The 24794-nt window shown below is 38.8% G+C and overlaps 2 protein-coding genes across 3 annotated transcripts in view; one reads left to right on the forward strand and one right to left on the reverse strand.

The window, feature by feature from the left end:
- angpt2a (angiopoietin 2a) overlaps nucleotides 1-8812 on the forward strand; it is a 34470-nt gene extending 25658 nt beyond the window's left edge. For both annotated transcript variants that reach the window (XM_057341591.1, XM_057341592.1), the window contains exons 7-11: nucleotides 4491-4618; nucleotides 5361-5462; nucleotides 5546-5712; nucleotides 6612-6742; nucleotides 7825-8812. In XM_057341591.1, the coding sequence (XP_057197574.1) occupies nucleotides 4491-4618; nucleotides 5361-5462; nucleotides 5546-5712; nucleotides 6612-6742; nucleotides 7825-7985 (689 nt within the window). In that variant the 3' untranslated portion in view covers nucleotides 7986-8812. The remainder of the gene's footprint in view (nucleotides 1-4490; nucleotides 4619-5360; nucleotides 5463-5545; nucleotides 5713-6611; nucleotides 6743-7824) is intronic.
- Nucleotides 1-24794, reverse strand: part of mcph1 (microcephalin 1) — a 42127-nt gene that overhangs the window by 16878 nt on the left and 455 nt on the right. Inside the window, 12 exon segments of the mRNA XM_057341590.1 lie at nucleotides 9620-9697; nucleotides 9778-9940; nucleotides 10738-10775; nucleotides 14909-15009; nucleotides 16587-17759; nucleotides 17854-17946; nucleotides 20965-21096; nucleotides 21192-21303; nucleotides 23026-23113; nucleotides 23812-23930; nucleotides 24036-24127; nucleotides 24616-24670. Coding sequence (XP_057197573.1) covers nucleotides 9620-9697; nucleotides 9778-9940; nucleotides 10738-10775; nucleotides 14909-15009; nucleotides 16587-17759; nucleotides 17854-17946; nucleotides 20965-21096; nucleotides 21192-21303; nucleotides 23026-23113; nucleotides 23812-23930; nucleotides 24036-24127; nucleotides 24616-24652 — 2226 coding nt within the window. The 5' untranslated portion in view covers nucleotides 24653-24670.

Genomic DNA, 24794 nt, shown 5'->3' on the forward strand with positions numbered 1-24794 from the left:
TAATTCACACATGACAGCTTGATATTAAAACATAAGAATAAGAATTAGTTTAACAAGACCCTAATTATTTAGGTATTTACTGTATAAAGATTTGTTATTTATTATGCATTTATTAGGAGTTTATGTGGTTTACTTTTATTAAGTAAATGTAGTATATAGATGGAAATGTTATAAATAGGCCCTAATAACATCAATCATTTATCTATTTATTTTTACCCGTCTAATAACGTCTTTGTAATAATGATCTGTTTCACAAAATAGCCAAAGGTCTGACAATGTAGTATGGAATATCATCTCACCATCTCCCGTTGCTCACACTCGTAAGTTATATTTGCGGAAGACCGAGAGCCGTGACTCCAGATACGCGGCCAGTATGAAATGCGTGCATCATCCGCGACCGCGGCGCTTGCTTGCGCATCCAGTGTCCAAGCACAAAAACGCGTAAAACAATGAACAAGTGACGCTTTTAGTCAAAGGAATAAAGTGTAAATATAAATATCTTTTAATAACATATATGACATTATATTTACAAATGATTAAACCAAATTGCCTGTTCGTGACATTTCAACATCGTTTTTTACCTTAAAACAAAAGTAAGTGTTTTTTTCTTTGCGGAAGGTCTGCATTCGGTAAAAATGAGGTAATCAAATATTTCAAATTCACATTTTATGTCCAGTTTTTTTCTCCTGTGGTAAGTAGCCGTGTCATAAGCGAGATAATGTACAAGCATGCGGCCTTACATAAGCCCAGACAGTGTGATCAGGACCTGACACGAAGCAGAGGTTCAAATGTCACGAACATATAAAAAGTTTCAGTTTCAAAAACATTAACACAAATCATCCATGGTTTTGCTACAGTAACCATAGTTTCAAAGTATTTGTAGAAAAAAACATGGCTATACAAATTATTTTTTAGATTCAGATTTAGATTCAATTTATTGTCATTGCACATGTACAAGTACAAGGCAACGAAATGTGACCTCTGCATTTAACCCATCCAGAGAGTAGTGAACACACGTACCCCCGGAGCAGTGGGCAGCTATCACTGCAGCGCCCGGGGAGCAAGTAGGGGTAAGGTGCCTTGCTCAAGGGCATCTCAGTTGATAGCCGCCGGCCCTGGGAATCGAACCGGCAACCTTCTGGTCATGAGTCCGACTCTCTAACCATTAAAAAGTAATAGTTCACATTCAAAATGAAAATCCTATCATCATTTACTCGTCTTAAACGTGTGATTTTCTTTGTTCTGCAAAACAAAAAAGAAGATATTTTGATAAATGTAACCAAAAACTGTTAGTCCCTATATTGTATGGACACCAAACCAATGCAAGTCAATGGGAACCAATGGTCTTCTGTTACCAACATTGTTCAATATATCTTCTTTTGTGTTCTGTAGAAGAAAGACATACAAGTTTGAAATAACAACAGGCTTTGTAAATAATGACATAATTTTCATTTTGAAGGTGAACTATTCCTTTAATTTTTAAAGGGGGATAATGCTACAAAAAGAACCATCAGCCACATAGTGACTCTAAAGCCTGGCTCAGACTACAGGAGTTTTAAAATCCTGACAGATTTCAAATTCTGGTTGCAGCACACACATAAGGAGAATCTTAACAGATTCTCTTATTTAAAATCTTAAACCACTATTTTTAGATGTTGACATCACATCTACATTTGAATCTCTTTTTCAAGCACTACAAAAATAGGTTTGCCCTGTGTAAACTTGCATTTATGAATGTGAAATGTCCAGATAAGAAAACTTTGGGGGGGGGTAAAGTTGTGTTTATAAATAAGCCTAAAGGTAGCAAGTGCAAAAATAAAAATTTAGAAAGTTTGATTGGAAGTTTTTTTATTTCATAATTGCACATCAAAAGACATCCTAAGACACCCAAACTACAGGATAATATTAAGATTATCATATCAGAGGACGCCTCTTACGTCATCTCACCGGGAAACAGAAGTAAACAAAGGGACATCGCAAAGTTAATTTCACGTGATCTCACCTGGCAACGGTTGTGTAACGTCTTTGTCGCTCTCTGAATGATTCTCTGTCTGTCTGTCCAAAGCCGCGGGAACGTATTTTGAGCAGGGGGTGCTATAATGCTTTTTGCTAGGGCTGAAGTTATGACTGTGCTTTGGGCGAGCCGCTTAAGTTTAATGTTAATAAATAACGGAAGAAAAAAAATAGTTGCTGCCGAGAATAAAGATGAATGCCAATGTGATTATAAGACACAGCATAAAAACAAACACATAAACGCATGTTATCTGTATGCCTATAGCCAAATAACAATCTGTTGAACGAAACTACAAGCTGCGCGTTAGCAGTTAACTTACCCGGTACATTTAAAACCGACGCGACTTCTCCCCAGCTCTTTTCCTTATCTGTGCGGTTGTGGTATGTTTTGGAGGATACATTATATAGACAATCATGTGTTGCCACAAGTTGTTCCTCCATCTCCGCTGTCCAACTACCCTTGCAGGAGCTTTCGCGGTCGACATTTTTAAAGGTCTGTCAGTCACCTCGTCACCTTGCAGATGTGCCTCTCATTGGCTGTTGCGAAAGTACCAACGTCATCACCCCGATTTAAAATCCTAAATATCAAACATGTTTGATATGATCGGGGCGGCCCCGATTTCTCTCGGAGCAGATCGGGAGGTGTAAGATTCGATCTGTGAACGCCTCACATTACGTGATAATCTGGGCCGAACCTCGGACCCGATCGAGGTTCTGGACCCGATTTTTTCAAAGATTCTCGGGAGGGGAAATCGGGGTAAATTCTGGCCGAGAATCCTGTATCTGAGCCAGGCTTAAGTGTTCAAAGATTTACCAATAGGACCTCCAGTATAAATCAGATTATTTCTAGTCTTGCATCTGATTGTGTGTCGATGTATCTAAGCATTGTGTAAATCCGCCAAAAATACAGCTGGCCGCATTACAAGTATCACTTCGCGCACTGTTGTTCCTAATTGCCTCTGTGTTGCTTGGCAACACTTGCAATAATTTTTGTATTAGGGCTGCAACAACTAATCGATAAAATCGATAATAATCGATAATGAAATTCGTTGTCAACGAATTTCATTATCGATTAGTTGGTCTGTGACGTCACTTGCGAGCTGCGCAGTTATAAATCAAGCGCATCTTCTTCCCTTTTAAAATTACCGTTTTAGATGTGTCTCTCCGTGAAGCATGAGCTGTGCAGTTTTAAAGTCAGACGTGTTTCTCCGTGGATGCGTCTCTTCGTGCAGCGCGAGGTGCGCAGTTTTAAAGTCACACGTGTCTCTCCGTGGATGCGTCTCTTCGTGCAGCGCGAGGTGCGCAGTTTTAAAGTCAGATGTGGTTCTTCGTGGACGCGTCTCTTCGTGCAGCGCGAGATGCGCAGTTTAAAAGTCACACGTGTCTCTCACGTGCATGCGCGAGGTGCGCGCAGTTTTAAAGTCACACGTGTCTCTCCGTGGATGCGTCTCTTCGTGCAGCCGAGGTGCGCAGTTTTAAAGTCAGATGTGGTTCTCGTGGAGCGTCTCTTCGTGCAGCGCGAGATGCGCAGTTTTAAAGCCACACGTGTCTCTCCGTGCTGCACGAGGTGCGCAGTTAGAAAGTCACACGTGTCTCTCCGTGGATGCGTCTCTCCGTGCGGCACAGAGTTGTGCGTCAGTTTGAAAGTCACACGTGTCTCTCGGTGCAGTGCGTCTCTCCTGTGCAGCGCGAGGTGCGCAGTTTTAAAGTCAGACGTGTTTTGCATGCATCTCTTCAAGCTGCGCAGTTTTAAAGTTTAAAGGGGAGAGGTGTTTTAAATGACAAAATTAAAGATTATATTAGTAAAACCCAATTTGTGGCGTTTGCACTTTGCAAAGTACATAATAGGCTAAATACCCTGATTTGGTGGTTTATTTAGTTCAGAGGTGGGTAACGAAGTACATTTACTTCAGAACTGTACTTAAGTACACTTTTTGAGTATTTGTACTTAAGTATTACTTTTTCTGTTTACTTTTTACTGTACTTCACTACATTTGAATAACAAATATCTCACTTTTCATGGCACAAAAAAAATATTTCCTTGGCCGACCCTCCCCTCGCTCCCATGTTTGGGAGAGACTATTGTCAGTTGCTTCTAATATGACACACTTGAATCAACTCACCAGGTGTTTTAATTATGGAGACATTCACAACATTTTGGGAGAAGGCTAATGAGTTCAGTTGTGTATACTTTTCCCATATCTGATTTACTTATTATAAGCAAAAGATGTAATTACATTTTAATCCGATTAATCGAAAAAAAAACGAGAAAAAAAACCGCCCAACTAATCGATTATCAAAATAATCGTTAGTTGCAGCCCTATTTTTGATTAATATCATTACGTTTTATTTTTGGAATCCTTGCTACATATATGGAATAACAGTTTCATAAAAGCAATAAGCCCCGTGATTTATAACAGCTAGGATGCGTTGTTAGGCAAATAAACCTCTTGTCACAAATATATCTCATGTTCTAGGTGGCAGTTCAGCGATGATGCAGGATAACCCAGACCAGTACAATGACTGTGCTGCAGTATTCAAGTCAGGGAACAAAGAAAGTGGGGTCTATTCACTGATCATACCTGATACAAAGCAACAATTTAAGGTAAGAACAACATACTAACTACATTTAAGGTCGTCAGCCAGATTAGATTTAATCACCTGATATGCTATTTTTTTCATTTGGTAATCTGAAACAGAAATTATTTTTTCTTTATATCATTGATGCCCGGTTTCAGAAACAAGGCTTAAGGCTAGTCCCAGACTAAAATGAAAGTTTGAAATAATGTGCCCTGAAACATCTTCAAATATGTCATTGCCTATGTTTTGTCTCTAGATGCACACCAGTAATGTTTTTTACAGAAACATTTTTTAAAAAGTTACTTAAATATCATAATTCGACTAAGGGTTAGTCCTGGCTTAAGCTAAACTCTGTCTGTGAAACCGGGCCTGAGTGTGTTTGACACCTCATTTCAATACCATCATTCAAACCCAAGTAGTGAAAGACCAACAGCTACCACAATAACATGTCACAAACATTTACTTTTTTCAAACACAACAGTCCCCTTGCAAACCGACCAGCAAGAAAGCCAAACTCTCCTTTGCTGTATTTGAGAACATGCCTGCCGACAGACAGCGATCTCCTAAGATACCTTTCATTAGCAGTAACCGGAGTCTGGCAATTCACCATCCTTTCACACTTCTCAGCATTCTGAGAAAGTGGCCAAAAAGCTTATTTGTTTATGGTAAACCTCGAAAGAAAGGCATGACATGAGATTCGGTTTATACAGAAGAGTCGTGAACGACCGAGGCAAAAGTTGCCAGTCATTTACCGTCTGTGTTTCCAGGCCTACTGTGACATGGAAACAGATGGAGGTGGATGGACGGTCGTACAGAAGCGCTTCAATGGCCTGGTTGATTTTCATCAAACGTGGAAGAACTACACGGCGGTAAGGATTCAACAACACTCTCGCATCCTAATTTTATCTTAATATCCTAAGTTTGACACATGGATCGCGCGTTTCCACCTCAGGGCTTTGGTGACGTCTCTGGTGAGCATTGGCTGGGAAATCAATTCATCTCCAAGCTGACACAAGCAAAGCAGCATGTGCTGAGGATAGAGCTGATGGATTGGGAGGGAAACACAGCCTTTTCCAAATACCAGCAGTTTTCCCTCGATGGAGAGAAGCAGAACTACAGGTGAAGAACTATAGTGTACCTCAAACACACGATCGCGGGGTGTTAAGCGAAAACAGAAAATATCATGTACTTTTGTAATTATCCACAAATACTAATGATCACACATCCCAGCAATATACTGTAGAGCAATACTGTGCTATGAAATGCCCCCACACCTAAACACAACGTGTTTCATATTGTACACACAGACTCTCAGCGTGACCTCTTGTTTGAAATGAAACCGCAGGAAGCTGTGTAAACTGTTGATGCGGTGCACACCCATATCAACACTACCGCTGGTTTAACTCATGCTGCCATGAAATCCCCGGAGACCTGGCACACAATTGTCAAAGCTCCAAATGAAATATTTTGTCATCTGGAAATAGTTACTGCCTGAGTAACGCAAAAACATGATACAGCGCAGTTCGAGCGTCCCCGGGACAACTTTTGCCATTTGATCCCTAAACAAGCTAACGGCTAATTGTCGTTTTTATAGTCATATCAAAGCGACAGAAGAACAAGATATTATGGCTCTATTCCAAAGCCAAGTAGCTCTGCACTTCCTACATAGGCAGCTAAGGCGGGATACACATTTTGCGTCTAAAACCGTGCGGAAAACGCACTGCTTTATCCTTTTTTCCCCAAAGCGCCTAGGAGCTTGTGCTCTCCTGGCGTCTGTCGTTGCTAAGCAACAATGGCGAGCTAGCTGTTAAGACAAGGAGGCATAAACAAAGGATATATGGGTTATATGCACTACTGAAAATGCCTGTGCTACTAGATGTATTTATGCTGTGATCATCTGTCTCCATCGTCACTGAGCTTGTCTATATTGGTTGGTTGGTTCTTGTCGACCAACTTTCTGAAAAGTTGAAATATTTTGACCAAATTCCCAATAAGAAAAACTGACGGCCTTTTCCCAGGATACACATCAGCGGTTACAGCGGAACAGCCGGGAGAACCAGTAGCATGGGCCAGCCAGGCAGTGACTTCAGCACAAAGGATGTAGATAATGACAAATGTGTTTGCAAATGCTCACAGATGCTCTCAGGAGGTAAGAGCAGGTTACTTTCTATTCCTCTGGCTTCATAAATCATAAATCTCCTTGTAGTGGTTTCTCCGAGTTCCCTCATCTGAACTTTGGTACTTGGCACTTGCCCCAGAAATCTGTATAGGAGGCGCCTTGCATTTTTTGTAGTTGGGTCATGGCTTACAAGCAGAGTTAGTAAGGAGTTAATCAGTGATCAGCTCATTTGGGAATTTGGCCTTGACATTAATGGTCTGGGAACTGAAGACTCGCTTACAGTGCTGTTTCCTTCCATGGTGGGGTTGACCATGGTTTAAATACTCAATTCTTAGCAGATTTATATAGTCTGAAACAAAACTACAACTGAATTCACGAGGCTCACTCTATTTAAAAAATGTTCCAGGTGAAGCACCTATAATCTCACAACATTATACATATAATCTTATATTAATATACATTTATAACATTACACACACACATACACATATATATATATACTGAATATATATTTGTGCTGTCAATCGATTAAAAAAATAATCTGATTAATCACACATTTTACCTGTGATTAATCACGATTAATCCCACATAACATTCACATTTAATTTCCAAATTAATGTAGAAACAGCAGATTTCTTTAATAACATCATTTTATGAATGAAGGCCAACATTCTGATATTAGTACTGCAACTGATGTCTCCATTAAATTGATGATTTTTTCTTTATTTTAACAATAATTATAGCCATTTAACATTGAAGTACAGTATAACTGAGAGCTCTCATGTCTAACAGGTAGGAAATATACAGAAATTGAATGAAGTTCTCAAACACGTTACGGTCTTTAATGCTAAATTGTAAATTAAATAAAGAATTTAAGATACAAAACACATTGAATTCCTCTTTTCTTTTGTTCTTCGATTAACATTAGTGACAGGAGTCACAGCAGCAGGTTTAAGAACGCGTCCCCTTTAAGAGCTGTCGCTCTATGCAGATCTGACCAACGGCTCTGTTAACATTGATAGCCCTAATATACTGTATATATATATTATAACTATAATTTCTAATGAACACATGTGCTTCAAATCAAATTCATGTTTCTTTTTATATTTTAGGTTGGTGGTTTGATGCATGTGGACCTTCCAATCTCAATGGCGTGTACTACCAGCAGGGGCAGAACACAAATCGTTTCAATTGCATCAAATGGTACTACTGGAAAGGTTCTGCATATTCACTAAAGGCCACGACTATGATGATAAGACCAGCAGACTTCTAAACCGCACGATCTTCACTGAAGTCATTGCTTTCCTATCCAATAGGAAAGGTCTGACCTACATGCACTTCTTATAGACTTCTGTTTAGAAGACAAAGCAGCTTTGTTAAGGTGTTACGCTGTTAATGTATTTAATACAACAACATAACGTGACCTTGGATGGAGCATCACCAAAGTAAAAGGAAACATGAATTCTTCTTGCGAGCGACAGGTGTTGTAATCGGGACACACACCTGCAGATTGACCTACCTTGAAGCTTCACAAGATTTCTGACATCATGTATATGTCGAGACAACCAGAACTAGTATTTTCTATTTTTAGGGTGTTTATTTTTATGTAATGAATGTATTGTAAATACTAGATTATTTGCAAATTTTGGTTTTATATAATGTCAATGTGACTATGGTACAAGAGTAAATTAAACAAATAATGCCTGATCAAATGTTAAAGCTGTCGTTTACACATGGTTTAATGCTTTGGGCCTTTTAAACCACACAGATTTTTTTATGGTGGGCTACATGTTGACGGTCATGTAAATGCTCAGTTACAGTCATATAATGAAAGATATGAGCACCGTTTTTCAAATTCAACCAAATGACCAAAATACTGTCCATGTAGGTATTTCTATGACGTAGTGTGTCCTACAGTACACTTGGTGAAATGAGAAGTAAATATATCGTATGTTTAGACTTCAAGTGTCCTGATACTATCTGTACATTCTGTTTTCATCTTCAGTTAACCTGTTTGTAATGATATCTGGACAGCGACTGGTAGAAACTACCATTACTAAACTATTGTGACTTAGAGAATAACTTATTTGCTATACATACAATAAAACGTATGTTTATGTAAAAAAACGTGTCAATTTATTAGTCATTTTCACATGCGTTGTATACGAGACAGAAGTTTGCTAGACAAGGGTACATTTTTTGTTTTATTGTTTATATCAGATCTGACATAAACAGGTCTTCAAAGTGCTTTTTTAGTTGACTCTTTAATTGCAGTTTTTTAAGCTTCTCCCTCATGAGAACAGACTCATTTACCATTTCCCACGATTTGACTGTCTGTCGGTGTTTGTGATCGAGTATGCACTAATCTCACCGTAAGTTTGGGGATGAAAAGAGGAATGAAAATATGTTTTCATATCAACACAAACTCTTTTCATTGTCCGTATAAAAGAATGACATCTATTTTGGTAATTGCAGACTGCCAACCGGTATTTCTAGGTGCTAAAATGTTGTAGGTTCAGTAACAAAATGTTTTATTAAAACGTTTTGTGACAGAAAAGGCCACTTATTTAGGGCATCATGGATATATTTTCATGACAATTAAGCATTTCGCTGAATTCTCATTAGTATTAGGTCTGTATATTAAATCTGTAATTGTTCATTTGCCATCAGTGTCCTATAATACAATGATCTTTCTTTTTCAAATGTTCATTTAAACTCATCAAATTAAATAAAACTATTAAAATGGTTTTATGCTAAATAAAAGCAACTAGCACAGCCTATAGTTTCTCAATTAATACATAAATAGCATAGCGGCAATAAGAATTCAATTCTTTCTTGTAGTTTCTTTTACAATATAAAAAAGACATTGGACAGGTTCAGTGAGATGACAGAAATGAATGTACTCACAGGTGCAGCAGGGAAATGATCAGAAAGTTCATACGGTTCCTCAGGAACCCACTGCCTGTGCTCCAAACACCAGAGGATCTGCTCAAACCAGGAAAATGTATATAAAACAACCCCAAAACAAACATTCATAAATGCAGTATCACAGACACACCACACACCCATTCAAAAGAGAGGATCCAGCATCCTCGTGCGATGCCCAATAAGATGTTAAGGGTTCGACGGGGACTGGCGGCCACGACGTGAGTGGTGCTTTCACACACATTATCCACCACTGTAAAACCACCCAGACTTCTGATCAACTGGAAGACGACCTCCTGCTTTCTAGAAAAACACACAACATACAAAAACCATAAACAACGGCTTTACTCATTTTTTTGCTTTCCCATTACATTTGGTGGCTGTTCTTCCAAAACCTTGGATGTCCAAATTCACTCAGGAAACTGAAAAAACACAGTACGTTTTAAACAATTAAATACTGTGTTGTCAAGCATTTTTTCATATATTCTATTGGTTAGATGTTTGCAAAACCCAGTGATGAACATAAAGGGTGACTAATAGTAATGATTTATGGCAAAAAAATACAAGGCAGCAGTGATTTATAACGTACTGGTGAAACATAACATACCTAACTTAAACCCAATGCTTTCCTGAGAGATATACAGTAATAAAGTGGCACTATGACCGTAAATAACATATGAAATTGTTAACTGGTAGAAATCAGGGTAACACTTCAGGATAAGGGGCAATTCACACTATTAAGTAGTTGTTATTATCATGCCTATTATTGGCATATTGGCTGTTTATTAGTATTTATAAAGCACATATTCTGCATGACCGTACTCTACATCCCTTATCCTACCCAATACCTAAACCTAACAACTACCTTACTAACTATTAATAAGTAACAAATTTAGACTTTATTGGGGAATAAGTCGTAGTTAATGGTTTGTTAATAGCGAGAATTGCCCCCTTTACTGAAGTGTGACCGAAATCAGTTGGTTTTCTTTTAGAGAGAGTGTCACGAGAATGACATTATTTATTTTGTAGATGATTGTTGTAATGACTTATGTATTTTTGTAATCATGTCCATGACAGAGAAGACAACTACAGATACTTACTCAGTGGGCATGCTTGTCATTACCAAGGATCTATTTTTCTAAAAGACAGAAAAAACATAGAAAAGTTAAATACTTTCTTCACGTCTCCATCACGGCGTTTGATTTCATTCGCCTTAACATCTCCCGTCTCAGTCACATGCACTTCTACACTCTTGTTTTGATGAACGGCGGCATAAACCAGTAAACACATGCCGGATATCTGCATATTTAGCGAACGGAGAGGAAATGAAAGCCCAAGGTCGTGAGGGGGGGAAGCGCTTGAGAGTCATTTAAGCAGAGAACAGTGTGGCACTACTTCATCCGTTCTCTGTACCCTGGCCCCGGCACAACAGCTCCATACAAACACATGAACGACCTTCCTCTCTGTTCCCCTCCAGGAAACTGAGGTTTACATCCATCAGTGAACAGGGCAACCAAAACAGCTCCACACATAACATGTTTACAAAGATGCTTTCTGACACCATGACACGTACGCACGGCCAGGTGCGGACAAGCATTCCGGTTAAAATCAATGAAAAGACACGTCGGCTAAAATATGACGTCCGACCGGCCCTAAGAGGAGAAAAGTGGAAAAAACATGAAATTCTGGAACAGCATAAACAACATGCGCCATTTGCCTTTGAAGCTGAAATAAACACATCTGTCAAATATGACACGATTCTGATTTAGCTGAATTGTTTTTGAGGCGTGTGCACAATACATTTAAGCTGTGTAAACAGTGGCCCATTGAATGCTAAAACACGACCAAGGTTCATATTTGAAGGGGTCATGGTGTTGGATGTAAAAGCATCGAATGAATTTAAGGTTAAAGCCCCCGTCATTCATCAAACGGGTCTGAAATGTTGGTATATTGTTCCCATTCAACATTACATGTGACCACACCTAACTTATGTTCCATTATGTTCAACATCTTTCATCATTAGCAATGTCTCTCACAGAGAAAACACTAACATAGGCCTCATTTTTTCCCCTTGAGTGAATCCGAAAGAAATCTTTTAAGCAGAGGAAGCAAGAAGAAGAGGCTGGAAAATGATGCGACGTTAAAAGACGAACTGAGATCTGACGTGATTCGATAAGCTTGGGTTATTTTGGTTAATACCCGCTGAAGTTCAACCTGGCTGCACGACGCAGGCCGTGTAAAGGTGCGTGAACCCAACACAAAGAACTGGTGTGAACTTCAATGAGCGCTAGTTTCCAACAAGGCCGGCACAAATGAAGGAAATTCTTCAGAGTATGACACACCAAACTTGATGGCCGGTTCATGCACTCAGATATGAGGCCTCTATTCACAGAGAGAGGAGGGTCAACCTCTGTTTCGGCCTTTCCCAAAAGAACTATTAAAAGCTTTATAGATTAGATTGAAGGGATTGCAGGCTTGTGTCGCGGTCCACATGACATCATCAAACCAAATAGGTTAACAAGCTTTTGTTTTGCCACGGCACTGGAGGCTTAGGTGGGTTTAGCAGCATTAGTTAATGCCTGTTAATTTGTGCTATTTGCAAGTCGTGTCTATCCTAAAATGATTTTTATAAGCTTACTGTTGCGGACAGACTTAATTCAATTTGTACATATCTAACTAAAAAAGTTGCAGAACGCAGCTTTAAATTTGGTCCGTCTTTAAAACAGACCAAAAACTGTAATGGCTCATATCACATATGCTTTTTGGTCCAATAAATTGATCTCTCTACTGAGAATTGTTACCATGGCAAGGTTAAATATAATGTCTATCCCCAACACCACCTGCGACTGACTAGCAATATCATGTAGAAAGAAAGGGAATCGTGGTTTTGCTAAGCTTTAATGTAAACCAAAGACTATTGGCAAAGGAAAAGGGGACCCTTTGATATTTGCCCCTCTAACTTCCTGTTTCAAGAGGAAATACATCAACACAGGAAAGAAAACAGCACTGGTCATGCATGGGCTCTGTAAGGCAAACACTGATGCATTCAAGAGATAAAGCGGAAGACAATTTCAAGACAGTAACAGCTAAAAGTAACAGCGTCATAACTCTAGATCAGTTACATTAGTTTATAATTCAAAGAAAATATGACGAATTCTTCATGCAAACATGGCTCCATATTAGCATCGTGTCATATATGCACATCTTATCAAAATCTGCGTCGCAAACTTGCAATATACCGGTCTTAACAAGCATGATTATTGATATCATGTAAACACTACACATGCGGTGATATCGTAAATAATTCTGTGCCAATACTTTATATAGTTCAACATTGCAGGTGGTGGTTTTGCACCTGTTTAACATTTTGCATTCAGAGCCACAATGGCTTCTCTCTCTCTCTCTCTCTCTCTCTCTCTCTCTCTCTCTCTCTCTCAGCTTCCTTGTATTGAGAGTGACTCAAAAAACGAATGAAAAAAGCCTGAGACCTGAGAATGCATTTTTTCCTTTTTAAATTGAACAAGACACAACAAGAAAATGCATGGACTTGTTGAGGTGCAGGAGCCCAATTCTGCATAAAGGTGAACCAAATGTGCAGAAAAACCCTCAAACTCTTTTGAAAAGAAACCTCTCCGAGTAGAAGTCCCACATTCTCATGCCTGTGTTAGACCTGACGTTAAGATGGCTTGTGAGGTCATCCACCCGCTTCTATCATCTAGAATATGCTTATAGATACACAGTCAACTGGAGTCTTGAAGGGCAAGGGCACATGGATGATGACAAACATCCATCTGCGAATTCTTCATTCTTCACCACAATGGATTAAACCCCGCTAAACTTGCGATGAACTGACGCGGCTGACGTCACACGGATATGATATCAAACCGAGATAACGTCTGGAGATGAAAGCCGTTTTCTCCTCTCTGTGGTAGGACAGAGTTTTGTTCAGGCTGAGGGAACGTGAAAGAGTTCTCGGCCAGGTGTGTGTCACAGTCACACAGAGAACACACAGGAAGGAAGCCAGAAGAGCAACAAAGAGTCTAGCATATAACAGCAGCTCCAGAGCCCATTACTACGCTCCATTACTGGGCCATGCCACGCTGCTCCATGGAGACAGAGGCAGAAAACTGAAAAGCTCAAGTGCTAGGAAAAGACTTTCATTCTCACCGTGTATGAAAGACCAGTTGTTAAAGCAATAGTTCACCCAAAATTGAAATGATCTCACTTTACTCACCACCATGTGTATACGATTTCCTTCTTCAGATGAACATAAGGATGAACAAGATTTTTTTATTTAAAAAATACCCATCACTTTATGTCTATGTCTAGAACCCAACATTTTAAAGCTCCAAAAAGCACATCCATCTACAATAAAAGCGTTCAAATGACTTTTTGGTTCTTAAAGGGATAGTTCACCCAAAAATGAAAATTCTGTCATGCATTACTCTCTCTAGTTGTTCAAAACATGTATGAATTTCTTTTGTGTTCAACAGAACAAAAAAAATGTATAAAGTAATTTTTCCTACTATGGTAGTCAATGGGGTCCAAGAACTGTTTGGTTATAAGCATTCTTTCAAATATCTATCTCTGTTTTCATCAGAACAAAGAAATCTATACAGAATTGGAACCACTCGAAGGTGAGTGAATGATGAATGATTAGTTTTTATTTTTGGGTGAAGTATGCCTTTAATTTAAGCAAATTTGAAACCTATTATTGAGTGTTTGGACCCGGAAACAGTATACAGTATGACCTTCCATATATGGTGGTGCGTGACCTCAGGCTTAACAAGCGGATCGTAGACACATCGATAACTTTAAATGTCATTATTTCTAGCGTTTCTTGAATTGAATATATTCTATATAGGTAAAAATGGAATGGTTTTCTGTTTAACTAAAGAAAGTTCATCATCCGCATCTGGGATGTAAATGATGAGAGAATTTGATATTAACATACAAAAACTAAATCATAAACGATAGATGGTATTGATGCTAAATGGAAAAACACAATGCAAGGAGCCATACAAACAAATCACCCAACCGGGGAATTTTGTAGTATTTTTGACCGCTAAATGCTAACCTATCTAGTAAAACTACAAAAATTATGTTTAACATTTCTTTAAGTCATAAAAAATTGTATATAATTATATTATATGATATAATAACTATTAAACTTGTCCAAATTGGTAAAGCTCTTCACAAGACTTTTTTTCTAGAGTTAAGAAAATAGGCCTTTAGTACTTCAATAACAAGAATAGTCTGTAACCGCTTTACCTTTATATATCTGTCCTTTTTCATAGTTGCACGTTTGCTGCACATCTCAGACGTTTTCTCATTGAGTCCATCAGTTGTGCTTTTATTTTCTTTGCCTACGACTGAAAGCATGCAAAACAACAAGAGTTAGTTGAGAGCAGAGCAGCAGGTGTGCTGTGACACAGATAAGCGCATCTCACAAGGGTTCAGTCTACACTAAACGCATACTTTATTCTGGAGTGTTTCTTTAATTCAAAGAATATTCACTTCTTCTTAAGTTTAAATAAACTGCAGTACAAACATTTCATCTTATCACAGCTCAGGAGGGATCCAGGTTTCACATTATCTCTAAAAAGCAGCAAACTCTTTTCGAGTTTTCAGAATGGGTCGCTATGCTATTGAATGTCATAATAATGTCTGGAATGTAAATTATTTATTCTGTGCAAATGTGAGCCTTTAGAAAAACAGCTAGCTACATTTCAAAAACACACAGTTGCCTCACCAAATTTGTCAATTTATTTACTTGTGTCATTGAAAACCTGTATGTGACTCTGTAGACCACAAAGGACGATATTTTGAGAAACGTCTCAGTGGTTTTGTGTTCATACAATGGAAGTCAATGAAGGTCAATGTTGTTTGGTTATCAACATTCGTTAAAATATCTTGTTAAGTGTTTTGCAGAAGAAAATCATACAGGCTGAAATGATGATAGAATTGTATTTGTAATTTTGTAATTTAATTTTTAGGTGAACTATCCCTGTAAGCCAAAATTGTAGTTAAAGGCCAAAAAAAAGTTGCATTAGGAAACTTAACATGCTGGATCTGTCTTCCAGATTGAATTCCATTTCAGAGACATTTTGCAATAACTTAAGCAACTAGTGATTTTTAGAGGATAAATGAAGTCAGTTCCCCTCAACATCACACAGCTGCACTAGTTATAATATTATAGAGACATATTTTACCAACACCAGACTATTGATATACAACCACAAACTAAAATGTGCACTGCCTATCCAAAAAAAACTCAAACACTAATATTTCGTTGGACCGCCTTTAGCTTTGATTTGTTTCAATAAGCTTTTGCAAAGTCACAACATTTACTCCCGTCCAGAGTTGCATAAATCTTTTGCCAAGATCTTGTATTGACGATGGGAGAGTCGGAGCGCTACGCAAAGTCTTCTCCAGCACATCCGAAAGATTCTCAATGGGGTTAAAGTCTGGACTCTGTGGTGGCCAATCCATGTGTGAAAAAGATGTCTCATGCTCCCTGAACCACTCTTTCACAATTTTAGCCCGATGAATCCTGTCATTGTCCTCTTGGAATATGCCCGTGCCACCAGGGACCCATTGATGGAATAACCTGGTCATTCAGTATATTCAGGTAGTCAGCTGACCTCGTTCTTTGGGCACAACGTTGTTGAACCTAGACCTCCAATCCAACGGGATGCTCTTACCTATTTGCTTAGTTAAATCCAGGTGGTGACTTTATTTTGGACGGGCAGTGTATTATTTGTGTGAAATGTATTGCTTGTGCTGTTTTTAATAAATGTCACTTGGTTTGATTTTATTATCTAATGCAAAGTCATTCATGACATACTGGCCCACTGCATATCTTGCACACCGTTTAGTTATTTAAAGGCAAGATAAAGTGTTGACGTCTTAAAATACTTTATTCCTACATATAATAAAGTTCACATACTTTTCAAACCTATTCTCTTTTCAATACCATGTTTGGGAGGAGGGTCAGGATCAGGACTCTTCTGGAGCTTCACATTAACGGCTGTGCATGATGTCAGAGAGGTAGCTGCCCATCCCTTTCTTTCATTGACAGGACAAGGCTTATCCCAACCCTCATCATCCTCCTCTTCAGAGGAAATACCACAGCTCTGCCTGGTTGGCCTCCTCTGTTTCTTTGCAGCTGGCTGGAGTTTTATTTCTTCAGATCTGGACATCTCCTTTGCCTCAGACCTCACGGACAAACACTCAGGCCTCGATTCGGGTTTCTTCGGGACTGTTTCCTCGCTCTTATTCACAGTGTCCGAAGAGTTCAACAGGATTTCTCTCACATCAATATTTCCATGTTTCCGCTTTGTACCAGCTGATTTTGCAGAGGATTTTCTGCCCTTCTTCTTGTTGGGATCCTCCAGGTCAAAAGTGGGCAGGTGAACATTTTCTGAGGTCGAACCAAATAAAGATGCCCTCCGTTTGAGGCTGTTGTTGGCTGGAGCGAAGAAATCTTCAAACGCCTCCCCGTCATTAACCTCCGGACTACTACAAAGATTACTAACGGAGTCAGCTGAACGCAAAGCAGCAGAGGTTCGTCGCTGACGTGATATTTTAGGAATGGGTTTGGGAGTACTGGGCTGACTTTTCTGAAAGACGTCCTCATTTTCTGTAGGATACTCGGCTGCTGAGGAGGACTTTCTGGTGTGGTTTTGTTTGGAGCTGGTCTGTACGGCAATGGAATCCTGTACAGTTTTCCTATTCGTTTTTTTCTTAAACATTTCTAACAAGGAAGGTGTGGGTGTTTCAGGACTGCTGGATGACTCCGTTTCAGGTTGATGTTTAATGTGCGAGAAGTTTTCAGAACTGGTTTTCTGAATGAAGCTCTCTAAAGTGGACTGCTTCTGTTTTTCAATATTGTTCACCAAAGACCTTCTTGATCTTGAAGATACTGCAGAGACTTTAAGATTTCTTTCAATGTTGGATATATTACCAGCAGCTGCCTTGTTGGGCTCAGGAGGTGTCTGGTTAATTTGTTTACTAGTTAGTTTTGTCGTTGACTTCTTATTGCCTTTCTGGTTAGTCCTGTCATCTTTAATGTTTGAGGAGTGCTGGTGAGACGTTGAAGAACAATCCAAAGGCTCTTCCTCTGCAAAACAATGTTTGGGGATTCAATATTTTCAATATTTTTTAATTTGGTTTAATTTACCAAAAAAGTCAACCAAGATTTGTTATTTCCTGACCTAGCTGTTGCAAGAAAGAGAGTGTTGGTGAGGAACCGAGAGAAGGTCTTAAAGACGCATCAGAGCCTGACCCGCTGTCCTGCATCTGGGAGGCTGAAGCACAAGAACGACAAACTTTTTTTATACAGCAACAAAGCCCAAAGGAAAGGCCATTTACATGTAGGTAAACATAAAATAGTTGGCTGCACCAACTAAAACAAATGAAAAAACGGACAACATGTTGTTTCGCTGACAGTTAGTTGTGTCTGTGCTATGCAACAATACAGATCACCCATGGTTCAATACGTACCTCAGTTTTTTTACCAATGGTTTTTGGTTTCGGTTTGGTTCTAAAGCCTTGGCACATTAAGGGGCTTATTGCAATTCTCTTTATTTTACTTGACTTATTTTATTCTCTTTAAGCAAATATCAACTTGTACAAATTCCTGGTGTATTGAATAAATGTAAAGATTTACACTGGCAGCTCACAGCAGTTCTTGGTTTACTGTTCATCAACATGCCAGTAAAATAAGCTTCTTGAAGAGGTTTTGCGCATCAAATAACATATTTTAAAGGGGTCATATGGCACGAATACGTGTTTTTATGTGTCTTCCATGTGTTATAAATTGCCCATGCTTGTATTTTTTTTGTAAAATTGCAAAAATGAAAGTGTGGGAGCAAAAGATGCATTCTATCTAAAAGCGAATGCTCACCCAGACCTGCCTGAAACACCTCGTGTAACCACACCCCCACAAATCTATGTCAGTTCGTGGTATGATTTGACTAAGACCGCCCAAATGTTTACGCAAGTAAGGTGGGCGTACCTGTCAGTACAATTGCTTTGGAACCTGATGTTCCAAATATGGTAAGAGGCGTTACATTTCCGTCACACGCTTGCAGTATTCCACCAATCACTACGCACTGGTTAACTGGCCAATCAGAGCACACCTCGCTTTTCAGAGCTATGAGTTTTGTAAAAAATCTGCGCGTTTCAGAGAGGCGGAGCAAAGAGGAGATACAAACATGCACAAATACAGCGCTTATGAACCTTAAATCGTGTACACACATTGCATTTCATCTAAAACAAACAATAATATTCGTTTTAGCCGTGTCATATGACCCCTTTAAATAATATTTAAAATAACGTAATGCAAACTTGCGACTGCTGTAATGGAAGTAAACAGACAAACGTGCGGTGTGCGTTTAACACTGCAGATACTAGCGCTCAATGGGAAAGGCCAAAGATATATTAACAAGGTGCGCCACTGCCATTACAATAAATTGAAATGCAACACTACATAGCTGCCTGGAGGTGCTCTTGCTATGACGTAAATAGCTGTCTGAAAAGCCGTCGAGTGGCATGACTTTCGTTAAACAGACTTTGGCATGGTGCTGTAGACGCTCTCCCTGCATGTGCTGGGTGAGAGCAACGCGAACGTGCTGCTTTTGTATGCAGTGTAAAACATTATTGATTTGCCAAATTCGGACATTATCACTTTGGTGCAACGGGCAACCCCAATTCACTTATGCGTATTGAACCGTGGAGGTCGTACTAGGGCTGGGCGATATATCGTGCAATTCTTATGCTCAGTTTCCTCAATGAATTACGGTTAAATGCCTCAACATCCGAAAGCCAGAGGGTGCTCTCGCTTAGAAACTCTGAATATGGGACACAGAAGAACGATGCTAACTGTTTTTGTAATGGAAAAGTATTTACATTACAGTGCATTGCAAAACAATATGCACGCACTGGGACATGCTAACAGGAAGCGGAAGTGGCCGTTATTGCCTAGACAACATTGTTGCCATTAACTGTCACAAATATCAAAATACAGCTCTTTTTTCCATTAAGGTATTTATTCATTCATTATTTCATATGTAATGTTTACTGTATACATTTGTTAATTTAGTGACCCATAAGTTATATAATTTATTAATGCAGTGGAGCGCCACTAAACTCCGCCTACTCGTGGTGAGTTGTGGGTAATATTAGCTTTTAAAGGGGTCATTTTACACGGCTGAAACTAATATTATTGTTTGCTTTAGCTGTATTACAATGTGTACACACGATTTAAGGTTCAAAAACGCTGTATTTTCCACATACCGTGCATGTTTGTATCTCCTCTTAGCCCCGCCTCTCTGAAACGCGCAGATATTTTACAAAGCTCATTGCTCTGAAAAGCAATGTGTGCTATGATTGGCCAGTTCACTATTGGTGGAATACTGCAATTGTGTGACGGAAATGTAACGCCTCTTACCATATTCGGAACATCAGGTTTCAAAGCAATTGTGCTGACAGGTACGCCCACCTTACTTGCTTGTAGATTTGGGCGATTTTAGTCAAATCACTCCACGAGCTGATGTCAAGTTGTGGGGGTGTGGTTACACGAGGCGTTTCAGGCAGGTCTGGGTGAGCATTCGCTTCTAGATAAAATACATCTTTTGTTCCAACACTTAAATTTTTGCAATTTCACGTGTCTAATACATGCATGTGCAACTTATAACACACAAAAGACAAAGAAAAACATGTACTTCCGGCGAATGACTCCTTTAAGAGTTTGCATCTTTCTGCAATTTCTGCCGGAAGTAGTAGACCATCCGGGAATCTTTGGAATACTATTTTTAACTTACTATGATTTGGGACATACTAATTCTACTTATGAATACTATTTAGGACAGATAGTACGCAGATTGGGACGCAGCAACAGTTTGAAATGACAATGGTGATATTCTATCGCTGTTCTTCAAACCTTTTCAGGTATTTTCATGATAATAAAGTATATTTATAATGATGATGTTTGACGAGTGTTGCTTTTTCAAATGCAAGTTATAAAGTGATTTTAGATCGAGCAGTACTTCCTACTGATCAGTTCACAGAAGAGCTGTGCATAAAACCAAGAATCGATTTCAGAATCGATTCAGACATGTATAATTAGTGTGAATCGCGATATATGAGAATTCTGGCATCCCTTTAACAGGTGAAAATTCACCAACAAGTGAAATATAGGCAGCTTTATAAAAATGAAGGATCTGGTATCAAAACAGCTGAAGTCTTAGATTTTACTCGGACACAATACGTCTTTACTTGGCAAAAACGAGTAGTGGTTCGAGTGGTACAGTATTAGAAAATACCTGTGGGTGAGAGATGTTCCCGTTGAGCTCTCATTTCTCGCAGACGTTGTGCCATGCTGTCAGATCGCTTTAAAGAGGGACTGTACACTATTCCACTCTCCTCATCAATAATGAATGGTTATGTATCAGAAACTGTATTCAGAATAAACAACAACAATCCCAAATGCATTAAATAATCTGAGAAACTGCTGAATGGAGCAGTTGAAACAAACGTATGCTGCTCTCACCCACAGGAGATGAGGAGATCAAGCCCTCCATCATCTTATCCAGCTTCTTTTTCATCCGTCGATCATTCTCCGGGGTCTTTACTGGAATATCTCGGGGCTGCATGCAACGGTGCTGCAACAAACAAAACAACAAGGTTTTTTAGTTTTTATAAAGTTAAAGCTGTTATTTGGTGCTTGCAATCACGAGCTAAATGAAAGCCTTCCTCTATTTATGTACAAACCCGATTCCAAAAAAGTTGGGACACTGTACAAATTGTGAATAAAAACAGAATGCAATGATGTGGAAGTTTCAAATTTCAATATTTTATTCAGAATACAACATAGATGACATATCAAATGTTTAAACTGATAGAATGTATCATTTTAAGGGAAAAATAAGTTGATTTTAAATTTCATGGCATCAACACATCTCAAAAAAGTTGGGACAAGGCCATGTTTACCACTGTGTGGCATCCCCTCTTCTTTTTATAACAGTCTGCAAACGTCTGGGGACTGAGGAGACAAGTTGCTCAAGTTTAGGAATAGGAATGTTGTCCCATTCTTGTCTAATACAGGCTTTTAGTTGCTCGACTGTCTTAGGTCTTCTTTGTCGCATCTTCCTCTTTATGATGCGCCAAATGTTTTCTATGGGTGAAAGATCTGGACTGCAGGCTGGCCATTTCAGTACCCGGATCCTTCTTCTACGCAGCCATGATGTTGTAATTGATGCAGTATGTGGTCTGGCATTGTCATGTTGGAAAATGCAAGGTCTTCCCTGAAAGAGACGACGTCTGGATGGGAGCATATGTTGTTCTAGAACTTGGATATACCTTTCAGCATTGATGGTGCCTTTCCAGATGTGTAAGCTGCCCATGCCACACGCACTCATGCAACCCCATACCATCAGAGATGCAGGCTTCTGAACTGAGCGCTGATAACAACTTGGGTTGTCCTTGTCCTCTTTAGTCCGGATGACATGGCGTCCCAGTTTTCCAAAAAGAACTTTTTTGATTCGTCTGACCACAGAACAGTTTTCCACTTTGCCACAGTCCATTTTAAATGAGCCTTGGCCCAGAGAAAACGCCTGCGCTTCTGGATCATGTTTAGATATGGCTTCTTTTTTGACCTATAGAGTTTTAGCCGGCAACGGCGAATGGCACGGTGGATTGTGTTCACCGACAATGTTTTCTGGAAGTATTCCTGAGCCCATGTTGTGATTTCCATTACAGTAGCATTCCTGTATGTGATGCAGTGCCGTCTAAGGGCCCGAAGATCACGGGCATCCAGTATGGTTTTCCGGCCTTGACCCTTACGCACAGAGATTGTTCCAGATTCTCTGAATCTTTGGATGATATTATGCACTGTAGATGATGATAACTTCAAACTCTTTGCAATTTTTCTCTGAGAAACTCCTTTCTGATATTGCTCCACTATTTTTCGCCGCAGCATTGGGGGAATTGGTGATCCTCTGCCCATCTTGACTTCTGAGAGACACTGCCACTCTGAGAGGCTCTTTTTATACCCAATCATGTTGCCAATTGACCTAATAAGTTGCAAATTGGTCCTCCAGCTGTTCCTTATATGTACATTTAACTTTTCCGGCCTCTTATTGCTACCTGTCCCAACTTTTTTGGAATGTGTAGCTCTCATGAAATCCAAAATGAGCCAATATTTGGCATGACATTTCAAAATGTCTCACTTTCAACATTTGATATGTTATCTATATTCTATTGTGAATAAAATATAAGTTTATGAGATTCGTAAATTATTGCATTCCTTTTTTATTCACAATTTGTACAGTGTCCCAACTTCTTTGGAATCGGGTTTGTATTTTAAAGTGTTATACACATCTTACTGTTCTTTTGTTCAAGAGATGATGTTTGGTCTCTTCATTCACAGCAGGGAAAAGATCTTCATCGACATGTTCACCACTCTCTTTGCAACTGCAAATACACCGAGAGAGGAATAAATCATGTGTTGTGCAGAGCCAGAGACATCTAAAGGCCATCCGAAGAAATGCAACAATGAAACAAACATCAAAGACAGGATCAGTGAACTCAAAAACCCACCAAAAAACTCTCTCTTCAAATAGGAAAACAAAACTCAATTCATGTGTCTAATGATTAAATTTCTATGAGTCATAATATTTTCCATAAAGCGAATAACTTTGATACATTTCATTTCTTTTTTATTTACAGTTTATTTACGATTTGTTTCTCCACAAACCTACTAGGCATTTATACTATTCATGGCCAGGTCAAGTGTAAATATCCCCTCAAATGTATTAGGTTTTGTTTAAAACAATTATTACAATTGATTGTTATTGCAAATGTCCTGTGATAAGGTCTGCAAAAATGTATATTTGAATCAAACACAGAAAAAATCCATATCAGCAAAGCTCTTCATTGCTCGGTTCGTAGAGCATTGCAAACGTCGTGGGTTTTATCTCCATCTGAACATGCACACTGATTGACAAATCCAAGTGTAAAAACGACTAATTTTAAACGTTTGAAAAATGCAACAAATTCTACACATCAATCTATAATTTATTCGATATCAGATTTCCTGGTTTACCTAACTGATGGCCTTTATGGATATTAATAAAACACATTAGTCATGACTCACGTGACACTCATTTTACCTTGCCACCCAATGAACGGACACAATCCTCACTCCCATTTTCTGAGCTTTCTTCCATGTGGATGGGCGGCCTTGTTTAAAGACGACATGGGTCACTTGTTTCTTGAGCGTCTTGGATACCTGTAATTTCCAAATAAATTCTCTGACTTTATGTTTATCTTACATTTGACACATATTCAAATTTGACAAATGGACACAATAGTCCAAATAAAAAAGCATTCTGACCTCAGCACCCATGTCCAGGAGTTGCTGAATGAACGGATCAGAATAATCCTCCATCCTGCTCGCAGACCACACGTCAACATATGCCACCACATCTTCAAACAGACAAACAAACACACACATGATCCATAACAATATCCAAAGATATGAAAGACTACTTTTCACTACTTAAAATAACACTTAACTGTTAAAACACTTCACATGTCCAGTAATGAAGAACTGGATTGTGGCATTATTAAACAGATTTTTAGAAGTGGTTATTAAGCAGATACTGAATGTTTATTGAATGTAAATTATTTCATCATTTCATTGAATTATGGAATGTGCTGCTATATACAATTATGTGTAACAGTGAAAAAGAAGCTGATTATTCAGCTTTTCAAACCCTCAGATCACCAAAATCTTCTTCTCATTACTGTCATCCAATAAAGCTATATATATATATATATATATATATATATATATCTTATTGTAAAAATATTGATATTTATGACATTTCTGATCTTCGATGTGTCACTCTACAGGCAGAGATGTCACTTCACATACACTTTTCACTAAGAGGGTTAGAAAACACCCATTATACCTTTGAGAACTGCAGAAGAAATCGTTCTTCCTGTCATGATGGACTTTTTTGTATCCTTGCACAAAATAAACAGAGTTTTAACACCATCTACCCAGACAACATACAAAGTAGTAACAATGCAAAACAAAACATAGCACATTTGACTTAAGAACAATCAATTACACAAGTCATTATTATTA

The sequence above is a fragment of the Triplophysa rosa genome, linkage group LG9, assembly GCF_024868665.1.
Source record: "Triplophysa rosa linkage group LG9, Trosa_1v2, whole genome shotgun sequence".
Classification (NCBI taxonomy): Eukaryota; Metazoa; Chordata; class Actinopteri; order Cypriniformes; family Nemacheilidae; genus Triplophysa; species Triplophysa rosa.